General features: G+C 45.0%; 1 protein-coding gene across 1 annotated transcript in view; it reads right to left on the reverse strand.

Annotated features, from left to right (window-relative positions):
• Window positions 1-21,002, reverse strand: part of ush2a (Usher syndrome 2A (autosomal recessive, mild)) — a 226,484-nt gene that overhangs the window by 198,699 nt on the left and 6,783 nt on the right. The window contains exons 3-8 of the mRNA XM_063007063.1: window positions 17,653-17,818; window positions 6,687-6,822; window positions 4,780-4,843; window positions 4,068-4,362; window positions 2,660-2,844; window positions 622-843 (exon numbers count right to left, since the gene is read on the reverse strand). Coding sequence (XP_062863133.1) covers window positions 622-843; window positions 2,660-2,844; window positions 4,068-4,362; window positions 4,780-4,843; window positions 6,687-6,822; window positions 17,653-17,818 — 1,068 coding nt within the window. The remainder of the gene's footprint in view (window positions 1-621; window positions 844-2,659; window positions 2,845-4,067; window positions 4,363-4,779; window positions 4,844-6,686; window positions 6,823-17,652; window positions 17,819-21,002) is intronic.

A 21,002-nucleotide genomic window follows, 5' to 3' on the forward strand; every position in this document is an offset into this window, starting at 1 on the left:
AACACATCAGTGCAGATATTTCGAGGTCGCTAGTGTGAATCTCTGCAGGGCTACCGACCTAGCCGGGCGTTCAACAGACACAAGTGGGCATGTCTGAAGGAGAGAGGGTCGGATGGGGTTTATCCTCCACAGCTGTGGTATAAAATGACGCATTCATACTGCATGAAACATGAAATCACTAGATGATTCGTCGTCTACGTCACCGAGGGATCTTCAAAGATCTTCAGTTTCCACACTTTTATAATTTGGTCGGAAACGGTGAGGGCGCGACAGGAGGAGTGGTTATCGGTCGTATCTGAGAGCCCGAGAGACGCTTATGGTCCGGATTTAGCAGCATCCGATTTCCACCTTATGGGACACTCAAAGAAGCTTTAAGGGGAATGAACTGAATGGGCACAAATTCCCACAGATATACGTCAAAGTCTGGTGAGAAGCCTCCTCAGATAAACGGCTCTTATGAATAAAGCTCACTCTATGTTACTACCATTTGTTTCTGAAATTGGACCTCCGACAAGCTCGTGGTCAGGTGTCCAAATACTTTTGACCATACAGTGTATGTTCATGTTACTGTTCTGTCACTGATGTGCTCTCTAAAAGAACAAAGAGAGAAGAAATCCTGACCTGCCAGTGATGGTGATATCGTCCACGGCGTAGTAGCGATGCCGGGCGGGCACGTGAGGGGCACGCGTGTGGTACTGGCCCCGCAAGTGGATGCGCACGTGCGTGGCTCTTACGAAGTCCTTCAGGGCGGCGCTGTTGTAGAAGTCGTTGTAGCTGGGTCGCAGGTTAGGCTCCGGGGTCAGCATGCTGAAGGTGATGTTGCTGTGGGCGTAAGGGATGTCGCTGAAAAAAAGAACACAAGTGATAGATTTTAGACATACAGGACGTATGAGCGTCAAGTTCTAGGAAAATAATGAATGACTGGGTGGTGTGACAATGAACAAATAAAGGCTGTGACAGCCTGCGCGGGGTTGGACATCAGTGACTGACCCAATATTAATGCTCATAATATTGAAATAGGATGTCCAAGCAAGCAAAGCAAGGCAAGCCAAAAAGGACAAAAGGAAAAAAGGGTGGAAGGAGGGGTGGAAGGTAAGAAGGACAAAAGGGAAAAAAAAGATAAGGAGGGTGGAAGGAGGGGCAGAGGAAAGGGCGGAAAAAAGAGTGGAAGGGCAGAAGGAACAAAGGTAAAAAGGAAGAAAGGAAGAAAGGAAGGAAGGAAGGAAGGAAGGAAGGAAGGAAGGAAGGGAGGAAGGGAGGGGGGAAGAAAGGGCAGAAGGAAGGAAGGAAGGAAGGGCGAAAGAAAGGAAGGGCGAAAGAAAGGAGGGGCAAAAAGAAGGAAGGAAGGGCGGATGGAAGGGCAGATGGAAGGAAGGAAGGAAGGGTGGAAGGAAGAGAGAAAGGGCAAAAAGTAGGAAGGAAGGGCAAAAGAAAGGAAGGGCAGAATGAAGGAAGGAAGGTAAGATGGAAAAAAGGAAGAGCGGAAGGAGGGGCATAAGCAAGAAAGGAAGGAAGGAAGGCAAGCCAGGGCAAGGCAAGGCAAGACAGGGCGAAAAAATGGAAGGGCGGAAGGGTGGAAGGAAGGAGGGAAGGGAGAAAGGAAGGAAGGGATGAAGGAAGGGTGGAAGACAGGGCGGAAGGAAAGAAGAATGAGAGGGAGAAAGGAAGGGCAGAAAGAAGGAAGGAAGAGTGGAAGGGGGGAATTAAGGAAGGAAGGAAGGAAGAGCAAATAGCAGGAAGGGCAGAAGGAAGGAATGGCGAGAGAAAGGAAGCAAAGAAGGAAGGAAGAGCGGAAAGGACAGAAGGAAGGAAGGGCGATATAAAGGAAGGAAGGGCGGACTGAAGGTCGGAAGAAAGAGTGGAAGGGCGGCGGGAAGGAAGGAAGGGCGGAAGGAAGAACAAATAGCAGCAAGGGCAGAAGGAAGGAAGGGCGAGAGAAAGGAAGCAAAGAAGGAAGGAAGAGCGGAAAGGACAGAAGGAAGGAAAGAAGGGCAAAAGGAAAAAAAGGAAAGAGGAAGGAGGGGCAGAAAAAGGAAGGGCGGAAGGTGGGAAGGGCAAAAGGAAAAAAGGAATGACCCTGTCCACAGCCTAGCAAGCTGTGGAAGACATGAAAGCAACCGGCCCTGCTTTAAAATCTAGAAGTTAATGTTCGACTTAAGTTGCCCACATGGAAAAGAAAAACAGCAGCAAGGGTTTCTTTTCTTTATGTCGATGTAAAGCTTGCTTTACTGTGGACAGCTTGAAACAAGTCTGCCAAGTGTTCTCTGGCTATTTAATCCCATCCTGACTGCGGGTCATCTGCCTCTTTGACTGGGCAAGACAGTCTAAATTATTTAGCGTGATTTCAAACCGAGCAAGCTCCGTCTGCTGACAGACTGAAGTAGGACAGGGCGGAGCTTGATGGCTCCCTTCTACCTGCTCTATTCTCTTCTCTCACTAATTCAGGTTTTAGTCTTGGTATCTCCAATTAACCTGACTGCACGTCTTTGGACTGTGGGAGGAAACAGGAGCACCCGGAGGAAACCCACACAGACACGGGGACCGGGAATCGAACCCAGGACCTCCTTGCTGTGAGTCGTTCAGTCACAGAATTAATTACGCACTGCCCAGACGAGTGTATGTGAACGTTTGACCTTCACTGCAGGTGTGAAGATTTTACCTGCCAAACTGGAGGCAGTTCACAGAGTCCGGCCTCGACAAAGGTCCGTTATCGTCCAACCCGAAGTAGCTGCAGTTCCTCGCCAGGTACTGCCAGTCTTCCCACGCGGAGCTGTTAGCGGTTTTCCTCTGAATATGCACAGCTTCAGGCTGCGGGTTCCGGAACTGAACGATCACGTAGAAAACCTGCAAAAAGAAAGAACGAAGGCACGCTAAATCCCCACCTAGAGCGCAACATAGTGACGGATTATCTACTGTTGCGCTCTGCTCTGAAGAAGAACGTCCGTACGGGACCTCGTCCTTCTCGCTGACTAGCTTATTCTGGGGCCATTGTGGATGAACTGGTGCCAGCTTTGACTAAGCGGACACTTCAAAGCCCGCTGCGGTGTGTTTTATCTACAGTCGGGCGGAGCCTCTGCTGCCAAACTGGCCTAAAATCCGCTAGTGCTTCACCGCTGGACCTGTGCTTTATTCTACGGCTTAACCATGCAGATGACTGGGGAACTCAGACGTTCACAAAACACACACACACTTAAAGAACTGAGCATCGGGCTATTTGTTTGAAGAGCCCAGAGGGCCTCCAGGCTCAGGATTTGCCTTGCACAGAAGCCTTGAAGTGCTTAGCTGTAAGATTTGGATAACTCTTCCAGGAGTGCTGCTCCCAGCACGGGAGGGGGGAGGTTTGAGGACGTCCTAATGCTGAGGCCTAGTCCATCCTATACGTCATCTTATATGCGCTCCTGAGACGAAGGCACATCTAAATTCTTAAATACCCTAAAATGCTGCCTACTGAGGTGCCTTCATTCGAAGCGATGACTGAATAATGAGGGAACAACCGATGCTTCCTTAGCCGTGAAGGCGATCCCAGCATTCAGTGCGGCACAACTCTCACAAAGGTGGCGAACGAATGCGCAGCAACCAATGGATTTTTAATTGATTGGCAAATTCGTGCTTGGCAGTGCCAATTTAACTGTTTTAGATAGCCGGAGGGAGGCATTAGCTGGCGTGCTAGCGGGTTGTGCCGCCTCAGCCCATTGGTTTGAATGGCTTGAGGCTAACTGTGTTAGCTTAGTAACGAAAACTGCGACTGTCTAAGTAGTGTCTAAATAATCTGCATCATGAGTCAATGTCTTATTAGAATCCTCCCTACTTAGGCAGCTCACTAGGTAGGCAGCAGGTAGCAAGGCAGCTCACTAGGTTTTCAGACAGACCCACTATATAGTCAAAAGAATGTGGACACCCTCGCTTCGTAATAAGCTGATAAGATGAGTTTGGCGGCCTGTGCAAACCTCTTGACTACAACTTCAATAAATACCATGGGATGTATTGGGATGAATTGGGATGTCGATTGTAAACCAGGCCTAATGTGGTGTCCAATAAGCTCACGATCAATCGTCATGGTACGTTACCTGATACTCTCCGTTCTCCAGGTCTAAGGTGAGGGCAACCCCTCGGTCCAGTCTCTCCGGGCTGAAGAGGACGGATGAGACCCAGGCGGTTCCGAGGTCGTCGTCGTTAACGTAGTTTAGTGGGTGGGCGTGCGGGTGGAGGCGTGGCACGCGGCTGCTGGTGGTGTCGTCGTGACCGTTGGGAATGCAGTACCTCTCGAGCAGAGGGTGCACCCTGGGGTGAGTCGAGGGGCAACGGCAGGCTGTCTGGGTGTGAAGGGAGGGGAGGTGGCCCGTGTGGACCTCCGCGATCTCTCTGGACACAGAGAAAGGTTCGGGTTGATTTCCGGGTTGCAAGGATGTGGACATAAATTAAACAATGGGGGCATATCTGAATATGGTGGGAGGGGGGGGATCTATTGTGATTACAGCCTTAGTGGGTACTTGCAGATGCTACAGCACTAACAAGTCAATTAGCTAAGCTTTTACTGGCCCTTGTACCACCCACAAGCTAGCAGACCAGCTGGTTCTTTACCACAGCCAGCAGTGGATTTTTTAGAAAACTTAAGCACTATGGGTAAAACAATAGATCAAGAAAAAGGCACTTTGATTAATAGGTTACGGAAGGGGTGTGTGTGTGGGGGGGGGGGGGGGGGGGGGTTGGGCTTATAGAGCAACAGACAGACTACAGTCAGTAATTGTATAAGCACAAATTTTATCTTAGGTCACTGACCTGTTGGTCAAAGTCTGGGAGTAAAATCTGAAGTCCCGCATTCTTCCAACAAACTGGTTGGACCCTGGAAGGAAAAAAAAGGTCAAATTCTGTTAGTGAAGTCACAGACCACCCTCCTAATATTGTGTTGGTCCCCCTTTTGCTGCCAAAACAGCCCTGACCCATTGAGGCATGGACTTTAATAGAGCCCTGTAGGTGTGATGTGGTATCTGGCACCAAGATATCAACAGTAGATCCTTTAACTTCTGTAAGTTGTGAGGTGGGGTCTCCATGGATTGACCATCGCCGGTTTACCACTGTTCCTTCCTTGGACCACTTTTGATAGATGCTGACCATTGCACACCGGGAACACCCCACAAGAGCTGCAGTTTCGGAGATGCTCTGACCCACTCGTCTAGCCATGACAATTCGGCCCTCGTCAGACTCGCTCAGATCCTCACGCTCGCCTATTTTTCCTGCTTCTAACATCAACTTTGAGGATAAAATGTTCACTTGTTGCCTAATATATCCCACCCAGTGATAATCAGTATTAAAGACCAGATCTGAGGGAATTCGTCCTAATAACAGGCGCACGTCCACAGATGCTAAGTGGCTCAGGTGTGAAATTCAAGAGCAGGAATCCTCCAGAAGTAATTTATAAGGTAACGAAGAGGACGTTCGTTTAGCGCGTGGCATTCGCAGACATGTATTCAAATGCTTTAAATATAATTCAGAAATCCCATCTCATCTCATTTATGACCAGATTATGTGTGGCCATATGGTCACCCCTGCCCTATATAAACCCCTAGATATGATTAGTTGCAGGCTTAGGGATCTTTCTGTAATGAAAAAATGTGGCACCTTTGCAGATTAGCGTGCCCTTTTTACCCGACGCCAATTCAGCTAAGGAGAAAATGCCGCATGTGTAAATGAAATGAAAATAAGGCTGACATTAATATAATATATTTTTATACATATATAACTCAGTAGTCAGAGTTGTAACTTGTGTATCCTGCTGTCAGGTGATCCAGTCGACTGGATCTCTCTCTAAAATGATTTCTTTACTTATAAATACAGTAGTAGTAAAAACTACCTTTATTTACAATGTTTTGGGAGTTATATTTTGCAGTTTCTAATGTTTTTATTTTTGTCCCCAACCCCATAATTTACAGATCTTAATAATCAAAATACACAAAGAATACACGAAGTAAAATTAATTAACATTTCTGCTCTGTCAAAAACATTCCCATAGCAACTCGTTTTATTATTATTATTATTATTATTATTAATAATAATAATATCATTATTATTATTATTTATTATTAATAATATCATTATTTTATTATTATTAATATTATTATTATTATTGTTATAAGTGATAATTATGGTGATGATGCTTATTATTATTATTAATATTATTATTATTATTAATATCATAATCATCATCATTATTATCACTGATATTATTCATAGTAATATTATTGTAATTATTATAATTATAAGTAATAATTAATAATTATTATTATTATTACTGTTATTATTAATATAATAATAATAATTATTATTATTATTAATAATATAATTATTATTATTATTATGCTTTATATTATTCTTATTACTATTCGTTATTATTAATATAATTAATATTATTATTGTTATAATTAATATAATTATTTTATTATTATTATTATTACTATTATTGTTATTATTACTATAATAATAATAATTATTATTAATATCATTATTATTATTATTATGGTCATAATAATGATGATGATGACGATGATGATTATTATTAATATTCCTACCATGATTTTTATTATTATTAATATTGTTATTATAATGGTGATGATTAACATATATTTAACTGTCAGGTCTTGGGTGGTGAACATTGTAAATATCAGAACCTCTCCCCTTTCTTTACTCACCGTCAGAGCTTCGCCCAATCCATGCCCAAGTGTCTGAGGTGACATCAGCAACCGGACCTACGAGAGTCTGGGTGTCAAAAGCAGTTCCATCCTCTTCTAGTCCGTCCAGAAACAGGCTCACGCTTGTGCCATGCACCTGGTATCAAAAAAAAAAAAAAAGGAGATTAGTTTCAACCACGCCCATTTCAATCGAGTATACATTAATAAAATCAAACTAATTCTATGTATTTAAAATCTGTAGCACCAGTGTATGGAAGGTCTTATTTCAATATGACTAATGTAGAGGAACTTTGGTGGTGAAGTGGGATGGCATGGATTAGAACGACCACTGTGAGCCGGGCCTTTTCAAGACCTTTCAAATATTTTTTTGGACTGAACAGACATTCAAATCTTTCCAAAATAGTGAGGGCAGTTACAGGGCAACAACCCAAACTCATGGTCAGGTGTCTCCACACTGTCGGCACTATAGTGTAATGAATTGGAACTATATGAAGCTATAAAAGCTGCTTTTTGTGGGCCGCTGTTCTAGATAGAGAGTCGTGCAATCACGGCCTTCTTCCTTAAAAAAAGAAAAGAGTTGAAAAGGTGGATGGAAGTGTGGCGAAAATTTTCCCATGAAGGCCGCGCTAGACAACTGGCTGCCTCGAGGATCCTTAAGCCGCGCTCTTTCACGATGGCTGATTGAAGACTGACGAGGGGCCGCTTTCGAAATCTCAAACCGGCCCGACGACTAGCTGCTCGAGATCTGAAGCCGACGTCAGAGTGATGGAAATGAAGCCTGAAGAGCTTTCGTCCTATTTATCTGCGACGGGAGCTTTTGAGACGACGCCCGGTGATGCCGGCCATTTTCTCGTACTTATTTTATTTGCGTGAACGTTAATATTTAGCAGTGTGTACACAATGTTAGCCATAACATTAAAACCACCTCCTTGTTTCTACACTCACTGTTCATTTTATCAGCTCCACTTACTATATAGAAGCACTTTGTAGTTCTACAATTACTGACTGTAGTCCATCTGTTTCTCAGCATGCTTTGTTAACCTGCTTTCACCGTGTTCTTCAATGGTCAGGACTCTCCCAGGACCCCCACAGAGCAGGTATTATTCAGGTGGTGGATCATTCTCAGCACTGCAGTGACACTGACATGGTGGTGGTGTGTTAGTGTGTGTTGTGCTGGTATGAGTGGATCAGACACAGCAGCGCTGCTGGAGTTTTTAAATACCGTGTCCACTCACTGTCCACTCTATTAGACACTCCTACCTAGTTGGTCCACCTTGTAGATGTAAAGTCAGAGACGATCGCTCATCTATTGCTGCTGTTTGAGTCGGGTCATCTTCTAGACCTTCATCAGTGGTCACAGGACGCTGCCCATGGGGTGCTGTTGGCTGGATATTCTTGGTTGGTGGACTATTCTCAGTCCAGCAGTGACACTGAGGTGTTTAAAAACTCCAGCAGCGCTGCTGTGTCTGATCCACTCATACCAGCACAACACACACTAACACACCACCACCATGTCGGTGTCACTGCAGTGCTGAGAATGATCCACCACCCAAATAATACCTGCTCTGTGGTGGTCCTGGGAGAGTCCTGACCATTGAAGCATGCAGAGAGAAAGATGGACTACAGTCAGTAATTGTAGAACTACAAAGTACTTCTATATGGTAAGTGGAGCTGATAAAATGGTCAGTCTGTGTAGAAACAAGGAGGTGGTTTTAATGTTATGGCTGACAGTCTGAGCGGATAAAGTCCAAACAATAAAAAGGGGGCGCGTCTTTTACACTGTGTAAGAAGGCGGCGAACATAAAAAGACCATCCGTTAAACATTCAAGATCATTAACAAATCACAAGTTCTATTATTATTATTATTATTATTATTATTTACTGCATTTTACAAGCTGTCCCAACATTTCTGGAAAAAGGATTAACAAGCAAGCGATCATAAATGAAATATTAAAAAACTCGTTTGGAACACTTTCCTGTGAGACAAGGGCTGCAGGGAGATCCGTTCAGCACTTTCCATTTAGCAAAGCTTTTAGCGACTTGATAATTAGCAGGTGCTGACGTCTTAAAAGCTGCTCTCGACTTTCAGGCTGAAAGTTGTATTTATTTACCAAAACGCGCTCTGAATGTGTCGGATCGCTTAACAATGGGTTTTGAGTCGGGTCTTCAGGGTAGGATGAAAACAAACAACAAACTAGCACAATGACTAGCATGAACAGTATATACACTGATCAGCCATAACATTAACACTCACTGTCCATTTGATCAGCTCCACTTACCATATAGAAGCACTTTGTAGTTTTACAATTACTGACTGTAGTCCATCTGTTTCTCTGCATGCTTTGTTAGCCCCTTTCACCCTGTTCTTCAATGGTCAGGACCCCCACAGGACCACCACAGAGCAGGTATTATTTAGGTGGTGGATCATTCTCAGCACTGCAGTGACACTGACATGGTGGTGGTGTGTTAGTGTGTGCTGTGCTGGTATGAGTGGATCAGACACAGCAGCGCTGCTGGACTGAGAATAGTCCACCAACCAAAAATATCCAGCCAACAGCCCCCTGTGGGCAGCGTCCTGTGACCACTGATGAAGATCTCAAATATGACCGACTCAAACAGCAGCAATAGATGAGCGATCGTCTCTGACTTTACATCTACAAGGTGGACCAACTAGGTAGGAGTGTCTAATAGAGTGGACAGTGAGTGGACATGGTATTTAAAATCCACTCATACCAGCACAACATTTACTAACACACCACCACCATGTCAGTGTCACTGCAGTGCTGAGAATGATCCACCACCTAAATAATACCTGCTCTGTGGGGTCCTGATCATTGAAGAACAGCATAAAAAGGGGTAACAAAGCATGCAGAGAAACAGATGGACTACAGTCAGTAATTGTAGAACTACAAAGTGCTTCTATATGGTAAGTGGAGCTGATAAAATGGACAGTGAGTGCAGTAACAAAGAGGTGGTTTTAATGTTATGGCTGATAGGTGTATATATACTGTATATTCAGCAAGGTTGTCCATAACTCTCCAGAGCTATGCTAGCTGTGCTAATGCTAATAAAGTCTGCTTAATGCTAACAAATTGCACCAACACAGCATTTAGAGGTTTAGGATTTCTGTACTGGTACTTGTAGCATTTCTAAACCTTAATCCTCTCTCTGTGGTGCTGAATAAGCGCTCGGGGTTACGGTACGGGTGACGGCGGTATACAAGCTGCGTCGTTACCTTTCCACTAAAGCTCACATGGTGAGAAACCCAATCACCTGACATTAAGAGAGACAGAAACTTTATCTGGCTAAAAGAACAGGGAAAAAAACCTGGTGTTTAAATTAGGAACATGAAATGCAAGAGCACGTTTAGCATTTAGCTTTAGCAAAACAACGGGTGCATGAGTTATCTCGTGAATGTATTCAGTCTTGATTTCTGTGACCTTGATTTATTTCCTCGATTCATAACATCTCCCGTCTAGGACACAAGAAAGGAAGGAGAAAGAAAACAAAACAGGATTCAAGGCTGAACTTTTGTAAAATGAGACGTCCTGATTTGGAAAAAAGAACACCATGCCAACAGTGAAGTATGACGGTGGGAGCATCATGATATTAGGCTGCATTTCTGCAAACTGTACTTGGTATTACATGTCATTAAAGGTAAAAATATGACTGGACCAATGCACCGGTATACACCGATCAGCCATGACATTTAAACCACCTCCTTGTTTCTACACTCACTGTCCATTTTATCAGATCCACTTACCATATAGAAGCTCTTTGTAGTTCTACAATTACTGACTGTAGTCCATCTGTTTCTCTACATGCTTTGTTACCCCCTTTCATGCTGTTCTTCGATGGTCAGGACCCCCACAGGACCACCACAGAGCAGGTATTATTTAGGTGGTGGATCATTCTCAGCACTGCAGTGACACTGACATGGTGGTGGTGTGTTAGTGTGTGTTGTGCTGGTATGCGTGGATAAGACACAGCAGTGCTGCTGGAAATTTTAAACACCTCACTGTCACTGCTGGACTGAGAATAGTCCACCAACCAAAAATATCCAGCCAACAGCGCCCCTGGGCAGCGTCCTGTGACCACTGATGAAGGTCTAGAAGATGACCGACTCAAACAGCAGCAATAGATGAGCGATCGTCTCTGACTTTACATCTACAAGGTGGACCAACTAGGTAGGAGTGTCTAATAGAGTGGACAGTGAGTGGACACGGTATTTAAAATCCACTCATACCAGCACAACACACACTAACACACCACCACCATGTCGGTGTCACTGCAGTGCTGAGAATGATCCACCACCTAAATAATACCTGCTCTGTGGTGGTCCTGTGGGGGTCCTGACCATCGAAGAACAGCATGAAAGGGGGCTAACAAAGCATGCAGAGAAACAGATGGACTACAGTCAGTAATTGTAGAAATACAAAGTGCTTCTATATGGTAAGTGGAGATGATAAAATGGACAGTGTGTATAGAAACGAGGTGGTTTTAATGTTATGGCTGATCGGTGTAGTGCCGTTATTCCTCAATTGGTAAAAAAAAGACCCCCCCCAAAAGGATGTGTCTTTTTTACTAGAGTAAAATAAAGTTTCGTCAGGCATCTTTGAGTTCCCTGGGTACACAAAAACAATCACTTCGGGGCACAATGGATCTAAAATCCAGATCATACTAGAAATCAGATTCAGTATTCCACACAAGAAAGACAAACTCTTGGTACGTACATAAATCTATCAGAGCTGGAATTCGGCAGCTTGCGATGCTGTGCCCTTTCGACCTGGCTCGTAAACCAGGCCGGCGGCGTGATCCCGAGGCGAAGGCGAGGCACCTTCGGCAGCCTGAGTGACAAAGCGCCCGGTGATAAAGCCCTTTCCATTTCGGCTCTGGACGAGCTGTCAGGGCCCGGAGAAATATTCCGCTCGGGATGAGGGTATCAGTGCAGGCAATCCCTGTTCTATTTATTTATTTATTTATTTAGCTAAAGCGTGTTGCTGATACCTGCCGAAGCGCGGCTCTACTAGGATTGAGACGCAGCCTCGGAGAGCCGAATTCTTATCATTGAAATGAAGCTGAAACGTTTCCTTGCTTGTAATTTGTTACGTTATTCTGTGTAGGCGGAGGCGGACGATCATTTGAGATATAACCGCCTGGACGAGGATGATGATGCTGCCCGGGAAACGGGCGCTGGGGCCGGGCGCCTCTTCCGAGGGCCGGCTATTATGTGGCGGAGGAGGCGGCGGCTGACGGACGGCCAATTTTCCCTTTATCACATTAGCGCAGGCGTGAGAGGGCTGCATTTGTTCTACTCAAGTAGGCTAAAGCTACAATTACCCAGCGCACATATACATGTTTTATATCGGCCCTGCCTTCTTCTGCGGCCGGGGCGGCGGCCATAAATTAGCGCCGGCGTGACAGTTTATTTAAGAAAAGAAAATTGTCTCGGTGGCACCGGAGAAGCCGAAAATATATAAGGCAACGTGTCAGTGCTTTTAATAAAGGTAATAACTCCTGCAAGGCTATGCTTTAAACAGGAAGCATATCAGAGATCTATTCTATCCCCTGCTCTTCTTCACGGTGACCAAAAAAAAAAAACAGGACATCATTTTGCTAACCAGGATTAGCCGCGGTTTTCCACGTGGCAACACGTCCGCGACAAACGCCTACTCTTATTATTAAAGAAAGTGCCAGTCAGGGCTTAGGTACTAATATACACTTTCAGCCAGAACATTGAAACCACCTCCCTGTTTCTACACTCACTGTCCATTTTATCAGCTCCACTTACCATATAGAAGCACTTTGTAGTTCTACAATTACTGACTGTAGTCCATCTGTTTCTCTGCATGCTTTGTTAGCCCCCTTTCATGCTGTTCTTCAATGGTCAGGACCCCCACAGGACCACTACAGAGCAGGTATTATGTAGGTGGTGGATCATTCTCAGCACTGCAGTAACACTGACATGGTGGTGGTGTGTCACTGTCACGGTCACTGCCCCGTCCTGGGCAGCGTCCTGTGACCACTGATGAAGATCTCAAAGATGACCGACTCAAACAGCAGCAATAGATGAGCGATTGTCTACATCGACTTTACATCTACAAGGTGGACCAACTAGGTAGGAGTGTCTAATAGAGTGGACAGTGAGTGGACATGGTGTTTAAAAACTCCAGCAGCGCTGCTGTGTCTGATCCACTCATACCAGCACAACACACACTAACACACCACCACCATGTCAGTGTCACTGCAGTGCTGAGAATCATCCACCACCTACATAATACCTGCTCTGTGGTGGTCCTGTGGGGGTCCTGACCATTGAAGAACAGCATGAAAGGGGGCTAACAAAGCATGCAGAGAAACAGATGGACTACAGTCAGTAATTGTAGAACTACAAAGTGCTTCTATATGGTAAGTGGAGCTGATAAAATGAACAGTGAGTGTAGAAACAAGGAGGTGGTTTAAATGTTATGGCTGATCAGTGTATATATTTTGTCCAAACCTCGTGTTCCTCACATCCTGTTGAAGTCAGTTTTTGGAACACCATGGCAGCAAACACTAATTTGCTGTCAACCTTTTGGGGTTGATTTATAAAGTGTCCGTGGCCTCTGGGCTGGGGGCGCCTGTAGAGAGAGAGAGCCGGGGAAAGGTGCGAGTTTTTTTTTTTGCCTCTGTTCACCTTGCTTCACCTTCATGGATGCTGCCAATCAGTCTCCATCACTCCGGGTGAAATGAACCCTATGGAGAGGTCGGCTGACCCACGGCCAGAGTCGGAGGAAGAGGAGGTGCCTCCTCTGCCTGGACTGAACTGTACCTGAAGCTAAAACTTTGGCAGAGTCTGTGGTTTCTGGACTGAAATTACTGAATGCCAAGGTGGCATGGGATACCGGTGCTGGAAAGGTTTCCTGGTACCATTGAATCTGCTACTGAATTTTAACATGGATTAAGGTTACCTCAAGGTACGGTGGCCAGTACTCAAAAACCTACTCTGACTTATGCTAAGTTCACACTACACGACTGATCGGCGATAGGGGGTCACACACTACACCATCTACCACCAGGAGGAATCTCAGACGAGTCTGTCTGGTCTTCCAAACTACATTTCGTCACGGAAACACACATAAGACGAGGGGTTTAATGATACCATGTCTAAACATACACGTCAACAAGAAGCAAGCGATTAATGCTGTAAAAGCAAAGAGGAAAAATAAAAGAATCTGGGTGAATCTGAGTGGATTTGGCAACGTGACCAGGAGGGTTCGTCTGTTTTGCAGAAAGTATAGGGGGTAAATAAATATGTTTTGCAATGCAACAATGGTATCATGGTTTGGAGTTGACGTTAAGGTCACAAAAACTGTAAAGAAACACATTTACACTCCGTATCTTGTGTTCTCATTGGCTGTAGATAGACACTGCACTCACTGCCAGTCATAACCTGATCGCAACACCTTCACACTACATGATTCAGAGTCGCTGACAGGTCCAGATATTTAGCAGACTAGATACACCGACGATACACTGTCCATTTTATCAGCTCCACTTACCATATAGAAGCACTTTGTAGTTCTATAATTACTGACTGTAGTCCATCTGTTTATTTACATACTTTTTTAACCTCTACAGAGCACCACAGAGCAGGTATTATTTAGGTGGTGGATCATTCTCAGCACTGCAGTGACACTGACATGGTGGTGGTGTGACACAGCAGACACAGCAGTGCTGCTGGAGTTTTTAAACACCTCACTGTCACTGCTGGACTGAGAATAGTCCACCAACCAAAAATATCCAGCCAACAGCACCCCGTGGGCAGCGTCATGTGACCACTGATGAAGGTCTAGAAGATGACCCGACTCAAACAGCAGCAATAGATGAGCGATCGTCTCTGACTTTACATCTACATGGTGGACCAACTAGGTAGGAGTGTCTAATAGAGTGGACAGTGAGTGGACACGGTATTTAAAAACTCCAGCAGCGCTGCTGTGTCTGATCCACTCATACCAGCACAATACACACTAACACACCACCACCATGTCAGTGTCACTGCAGTGCTGAGAATGATCCACCACCTAAATAATACCTGCTCTGTGGGGGTCCTGACCATTAAAGAACAGGGTGAAATAGGGTAACAAAGCATGCAGAGAAACAGATGGCCTACAGTCAGTAATTGTAGTGCTCCGATATGGTAAGTGGAACAGAAGCATGGAGGTTGACAATTCTGCAATATCTTTAATCCCATGCTTTTGATATTGACTGTCAGATGTCCATATACTTTTGGCTACAATCAGAGCGCTGTACAGACTTTCTAACACTCTACATGCTCTTTTCTTCTCCACATTGTGAGAATACTTGAGAAACAACAAAACCAGCACTACCTCCTCCTCCACCGACCCAGGGTTCCTCAGTACTCTGATTGCAGTGGCCTGGGCAACAGGCTGGCTGGCCGGCCGGCCTACATTCATAGTTCACCTAGGGTGATGAGCCAAGTGCCCAATCGGGTTAAGAGTTCAAGACCCGGGCAGCTTCTAGCCCAAACAGAACCCGCCCAGAGGAACGTGTCCGGCAGCATGCACGATCACCGGATCGAAACGGCACGGTCGAGGTCGAAAAGCCCGGCGAAACCTGTAATCATGCGTGAAAACGTTCATTAAGTTTTGGGACTCGCTCCAAGTCTGAGTGACCAATGAAATCATAGAAAGACCGCTGCAGGAGGACTGCGCTGCAGAAAGACAAGTCTCCCAAACTACCATCACATGGGGATACTCATGTTTTTAATGGCCAAGATTTTGGAAAAGAGCGTCCAACAACCTTATGGTGAGATGGTCGCATGCCCATATTACAGATGCATGTAAACCCGCGTGTAATCCCACCAATATCACAAGCCTCTGAACACACACCTGCCACCTTACCAGTCCTCACGACTTGACAAAAGCCCTCAACTCAACTATCCTCACACAGTCCTTCCCATGTAAAATCCAAGCCTTTCTTGACTGGCTTGATCTCCGTTACGGGGCGAATTAGCCGAGAGAAGGACGGCAGACGGCGGCGGACGACGAGTGACGCTCCGGAACGATCGTCAGAAGCCCGCTGTCAGGTCAGGTTGTCATCTGAAGGGGCCGCATGAAGGGAACATCATTCTTCTTCTCTCCGGGTGTCGTTCTGATCGCCGGGGACGAGAACCTGCTCATCGGCTCGTCTGTTCTTTTCCCGGAGCGATTCGAAACGCTATAATCTATTCTTTTTGAGCGAATCCTGGCGCACTACTAAAATCGACTACAGAAACGCTGTGAGGAGCCTTATGGGTGAAGCACTGGCCTGACAGGCAGGTCAAATATTGGGCTGCTTGATTATGAGTTGACCCTATACCCTAAACCAAACCCAAAGTCTGTCTGAAGTCCAATTCAAGTGGACAGTGGGACGTAGGTGCAATTCACTGGGCGAAAGGTAGGGACCCTAGACAGGTTGGCAGTCCATTACAGGGCAAACACACTCTCACACACATTCACATACACGCTCATACTCGTACCTAGGGGGACTTTTAGTATCTCCAATAAACCTGACTGCACGTCTTTGGATTGTAGGAGGAAACCCACACAGACCGCTCCACCTGGGAATCGAACCCAGGACCTATTAGACATGTCTGAGATTAATCTAAAATGGGAAACATTGGATAGGGATAGGGATCCTTGCAGCCACAACAGCATATGAAAAAAGACAGAAAGGGCAAATACAATGAAAGGGAAACCGGTTGAGTAACAAAGGTACCAATTTTGAGGCGATATGCAACAATCAGAAGGGGGTAATTACTTTTTCTCAAAGCACTATGGGTAATTGCTAAACTGAGCTAAAAACTGGCTGATTTTCTAGCTGCCATGGACGGGTTTGAGGGTTTTTCGGACTGCCGATGAAACTCCGACTGGGCAACTGAAATCCAAGACTGGCTGAAACCCAACAGGTAACTTACTAGCTATGAATCGTGGGTAGGATCTGCTTATCATAATAATGTTTTTTGTCCCAGAAGTTAACCTGCTTTTCATAATCGGAATGAGTGCAATTTAAAGCACCGATACTCGGCTATTATCACCAGCTCTTGAAACATGATGCTCTCTGCAGACAGACGCCTCTGTTCTTCTACAATGCTGCTCATGTCCCTCTCTCTAGCAGAACAGAGCTACTGGAACTCACGCACGAAGCCGTCGGGACTCGAGAGTCCGTCTATGCACAGAAACGCATGAGACAAGAGGACGTCACCACCACCAATCGTCAACACCAGGATTTGCATCCAGTATCACGAGCCACACACTCGGAAACACTACAGGAGCAAAAGTATGTAGACACCTGACCATAAGCTTGTAGCATTTTTGCAGCTATAACAGGCACCGCTTTCTAGGAAGTGACCTAGAAGTGTAAGGTCGACCAAATTCGTCAAACCAGGACTTGACGCTCTTCCCTAAACTGTTGCTACAAATCCACATCCAGAAGACACCTGAATTCATTTAATAAAAGGTGCGTCCGCATACTTTTGGCCGGCTGTAAGCTGTAAGAGTTACGCAGTGAAGAACGTGGAGACAGACAGCGCTTCCGTTCTCTCCCCTCGATGACCCCGCAGCTGTGAGAAAGCAGATGTTTACCCCTGTAATTAACGCCTTGTCCGGGAACGGAGATATGTTGTGACACGGGTTTCGGCGCGGACCTGCTGCAGGTTTTCCGACGTCGTATTAATATCAATATTTTCTCCCGGCTAATTATGAGGAATATGAATGGACGAGGATTAGCGGCCGTCTGATCGAGCAGATTACGGCGTTTGATGGCTTTCGAACCTGTGCCAGACGCGATTAATCAGGCCTGGCACAAACAAGCCCGCGTATTTGGGTGTACGGTGGCGGGATCAGGGGCGCTTGTTCGCTCGGGTTCGTTTAATCACCTGGCTCCCGCCCAACAGAAAGCAGCCGGGTACAAACACGCTTCTTACCTGGAGGGCCACATGGGTCCAGTCGTCTCTGCTGAAGCGGCCGGCGGTGCTCAGGGTGATGGAGGAGTTCAGGCCAGGCTGGGTGCTGTAGTGGAACTGGAGGGTCATTCTGGAGATGGTCAGTAGAAACACCAGTCCGTTCGTGCTGCTCTTCTCAAGTACAGTCCTGTACAAAGAGTAAAAGAATTGTAAGAATTGCAAATGACACTTTATAACAGTTTATTGTATATAACTGTTTATTTAATTACATAGTGTTGTATAACAATACTTGTGTACTTTAATAGTTTTTACTTTAATGTACCTTGAGCTGCAGTAATAACTGACTTTCCCTATGAGATTAATAAAGTGATCTGTCTGTCTGAAATATGCCTGGTCAAAAAAATATAACGGAATATAAGGATAAATAATAATTATAATTAAATTACATAACCTCATTATATATTTTTTGACCACGTGTATTTTAGACAGACAGACAGACAGACAGACAGATACATAGATAGATAAACAGATAGACAAATACATAGACAGACAGACAGATACATAGATAGATAAACAGATAGACAGACAGATATATAGATAGACAGACAGTTAGACAGACAGATGGATAGACAGACAGATAAACAGACAGACAGATAAACAGATAGACAGACAGATAGACGGACAGATAGATAGATAAAATAGACAGATGGACAACCTGACAGATAGATAAACAGATAGATAGATAGATAGATAGACAGACCGACAGGCATATCGATAGACAGACAGACAGACAGATAAGCAAATAGACAGATAGACAGACACAGAAAGACAGATAAACAGATAGACAAACAGACAGACAGATAGATAGATAAACAGATAGACAGACAGACAGATAAAATGGATGGATGGATGGATGGATGGATGGATGAATGAATGGATAGACAGACAGACAAACAGATAGATAGATAGACAGATAAACAGATAGACAGACAGATAGATAGACAGAGAGACAGACATATAGATAGACAGATACACAGATACATAGATAGACAGACAGAATGATAGATAGATGAACAGGCGAACAGACAGACAGATAGACAGACGGACGGACAGATAAGATGGACGGATGGATGCATGGATGGACAGACAGACAGATAGATCACTTTATTCACTCTGTAGGGAAAGTCAGTTATCACAGCAGCTCAAGATACATTAAAGTAAAAACTAACATTAAAGTGCACAAGTATTATTGTGCAACACTACAAAGTAGGTAAATAAATAGATTTACAGCAGAACGCACCAAGGGGAGTTAGATATATCCAAATCAGAACACTGAAATGAGCATCTTAGCTGGCTATATATGCAACACAGTTGTGCTCAGGCATGGCTTGTGGTCAGCGTGAAAAATAACCAAACATGCCATCCAGTAACAGCCCAGAAGGATTGAATTTGACCCTGACGGATCAGCGGATGCCAGTTAAAATAGTTTGATTGTTTGTGTGGGAATGAATGAAACAAATGTGGTGAAATAAATCCCACAGACGACGTAAATGTGTTGCATTAGGCATCAGTAAACGATCGATACGGCCCTACGGTCCGGCACTGACCCGAGAGCGGTGCTGGAATGCCTAGGCGTCTAAAATAAGCACCTTGTATCAATACTTTCCATTTACATCTTCATGTTATTAGAAAACCTTCTCGTTTACTGTCGGATCAAATCCCATTGCAAGGGTTTTATGAGGCAAACAGGAGCGTTTACGAAGCCGGGGCCACAACGTCCAATAAATCATAACGACCCTTCAGTCCCAGTCACCTGATATGCAGGCCTTGCTTTCAGCATGCCCTACATGTACCCCATTTATCGGTCAAAATAGACCCCCATGATGCCTCCCTAAACTGGGATCGGATGATTTTAAGGCAATGACACTAAAATGGTAATAATACGCTGGTATGTTCTGGTATGAGTGTAGCAAGTGCAGCGGTGTTGGGATTTTTAAACACTACGATCAGCCATAACATTAAAACCACCTCCTTGTTTCTACACTCACTGTCCATTTTATCAGCTACACTTACCATATAGAAGCACTTTGTAGTTCTACAATTACTGACTGTAGTCCATCTGTTTCTCTGCATGTTTTGTTAGCCCCCTTTCACCCTGTTCTTCAATGGAGGTATTATTTAGGTGGTGGATCATTCTCAGCACTGCAGTGACACTGACATGGTGGTGGTGTGTTAGTGTGTGTTGTGCTGGTATGAGTGGATCAGACAGCAGCGCTGCTGGAACACCTCACTGTCACTGCTGGACTGAGATTAGTCCACCAACCAAAAACATCCAGCCAACAGCGCCATGTGGGCAGCGTCCTCTGACCACTGATGAAGGTCTAGAAGAAGACCGACTCAAACAGCAGCAATAGATGTGCGATCGTCTCTGACTTTACATCTACAAGGTGGACCAACTAGGTAGGAGTGTCTAATAGAGTGGACAGTGAGTGGACACGGTGTTTAAAAACTCCAGCAGCGCTGCTGTGTCTGATCCACTCATACCAGCACAACACACACTAACACACCACCACCATGTCAGTGTCACTGCAGTGCTGAGAATGATCCACCACCCAAATAATACCTGCTCTGTAGTGGTCCTGTGGGGGTCCTGACCATTGAAGAACAGGGTGAAAGCAGGTTAAAAAGGTATGTAGAGAAACAGATGGACTACAGTCAGTAATAGTAGAACTACAGAGTGCTCCTATATGGTAAGTGGAGCTGATAAAATGAACGATGTGTGTAGAAACAAGCGGGAGGGGAGCTATTTAAAAGCAAGCTAACATGCTGCACTGTAGTGAGGACAGCACTCTAAACAACTGATACTAAACAGAAGCTCATTCATTCACCAACAACAGAAACCGCTCAACATCGCTATTGTCACCGAAGCGGCCACTTCAAGGGACAGAACTCTGGAATCTTGCGCCGCTTGAGCCGCCGCAACTCAATTATTTATTTTTCCGACACCGTCTCACTTTTCATCCAGTGCACTTGATCTAAAATGTCCGAGCGGTTGTTGTTCTTCATGAGTCTCTTTCACTCGTGCCTTTCATCCCATCACTCACTTTCAACTAGATCATTTTCTGTTCCGCAAAAAAAGAAACACAACACACAAAGTGGCCTTTGAGATTGTGCTCTACTCCCCCCCCCCTCCCCACCTCCCCACCTCCCCACCTCCCCAGTCTGCCAGAGCTCAGAAACCACTGTGGCAATTTTGGTTCATTGATCTTAAACTGGCCACAGCTGCTCTTGTTTCAGGCGGTGAAGAGAAAGAAAAAAATGATTATGGTGCTCCTCACAGGCACCAGCATGTGGTCGATGGTTATTTACTG

Source organism: Trichomycterus rosablanca, chromosome 13 (assembly GCF_030014385.1).
Source record: "Trichomycterus rosablanca isolate fTriRos1 chromosome 13, fTriRos1.hap1, whole genome shotgun sequence".
NCBI lineage: Eukaryota > Metazoa > Chordata > Actinopteri > Siluriformes > Trichomycteridae > Trichomycterus > Trichomycterus rosablanca.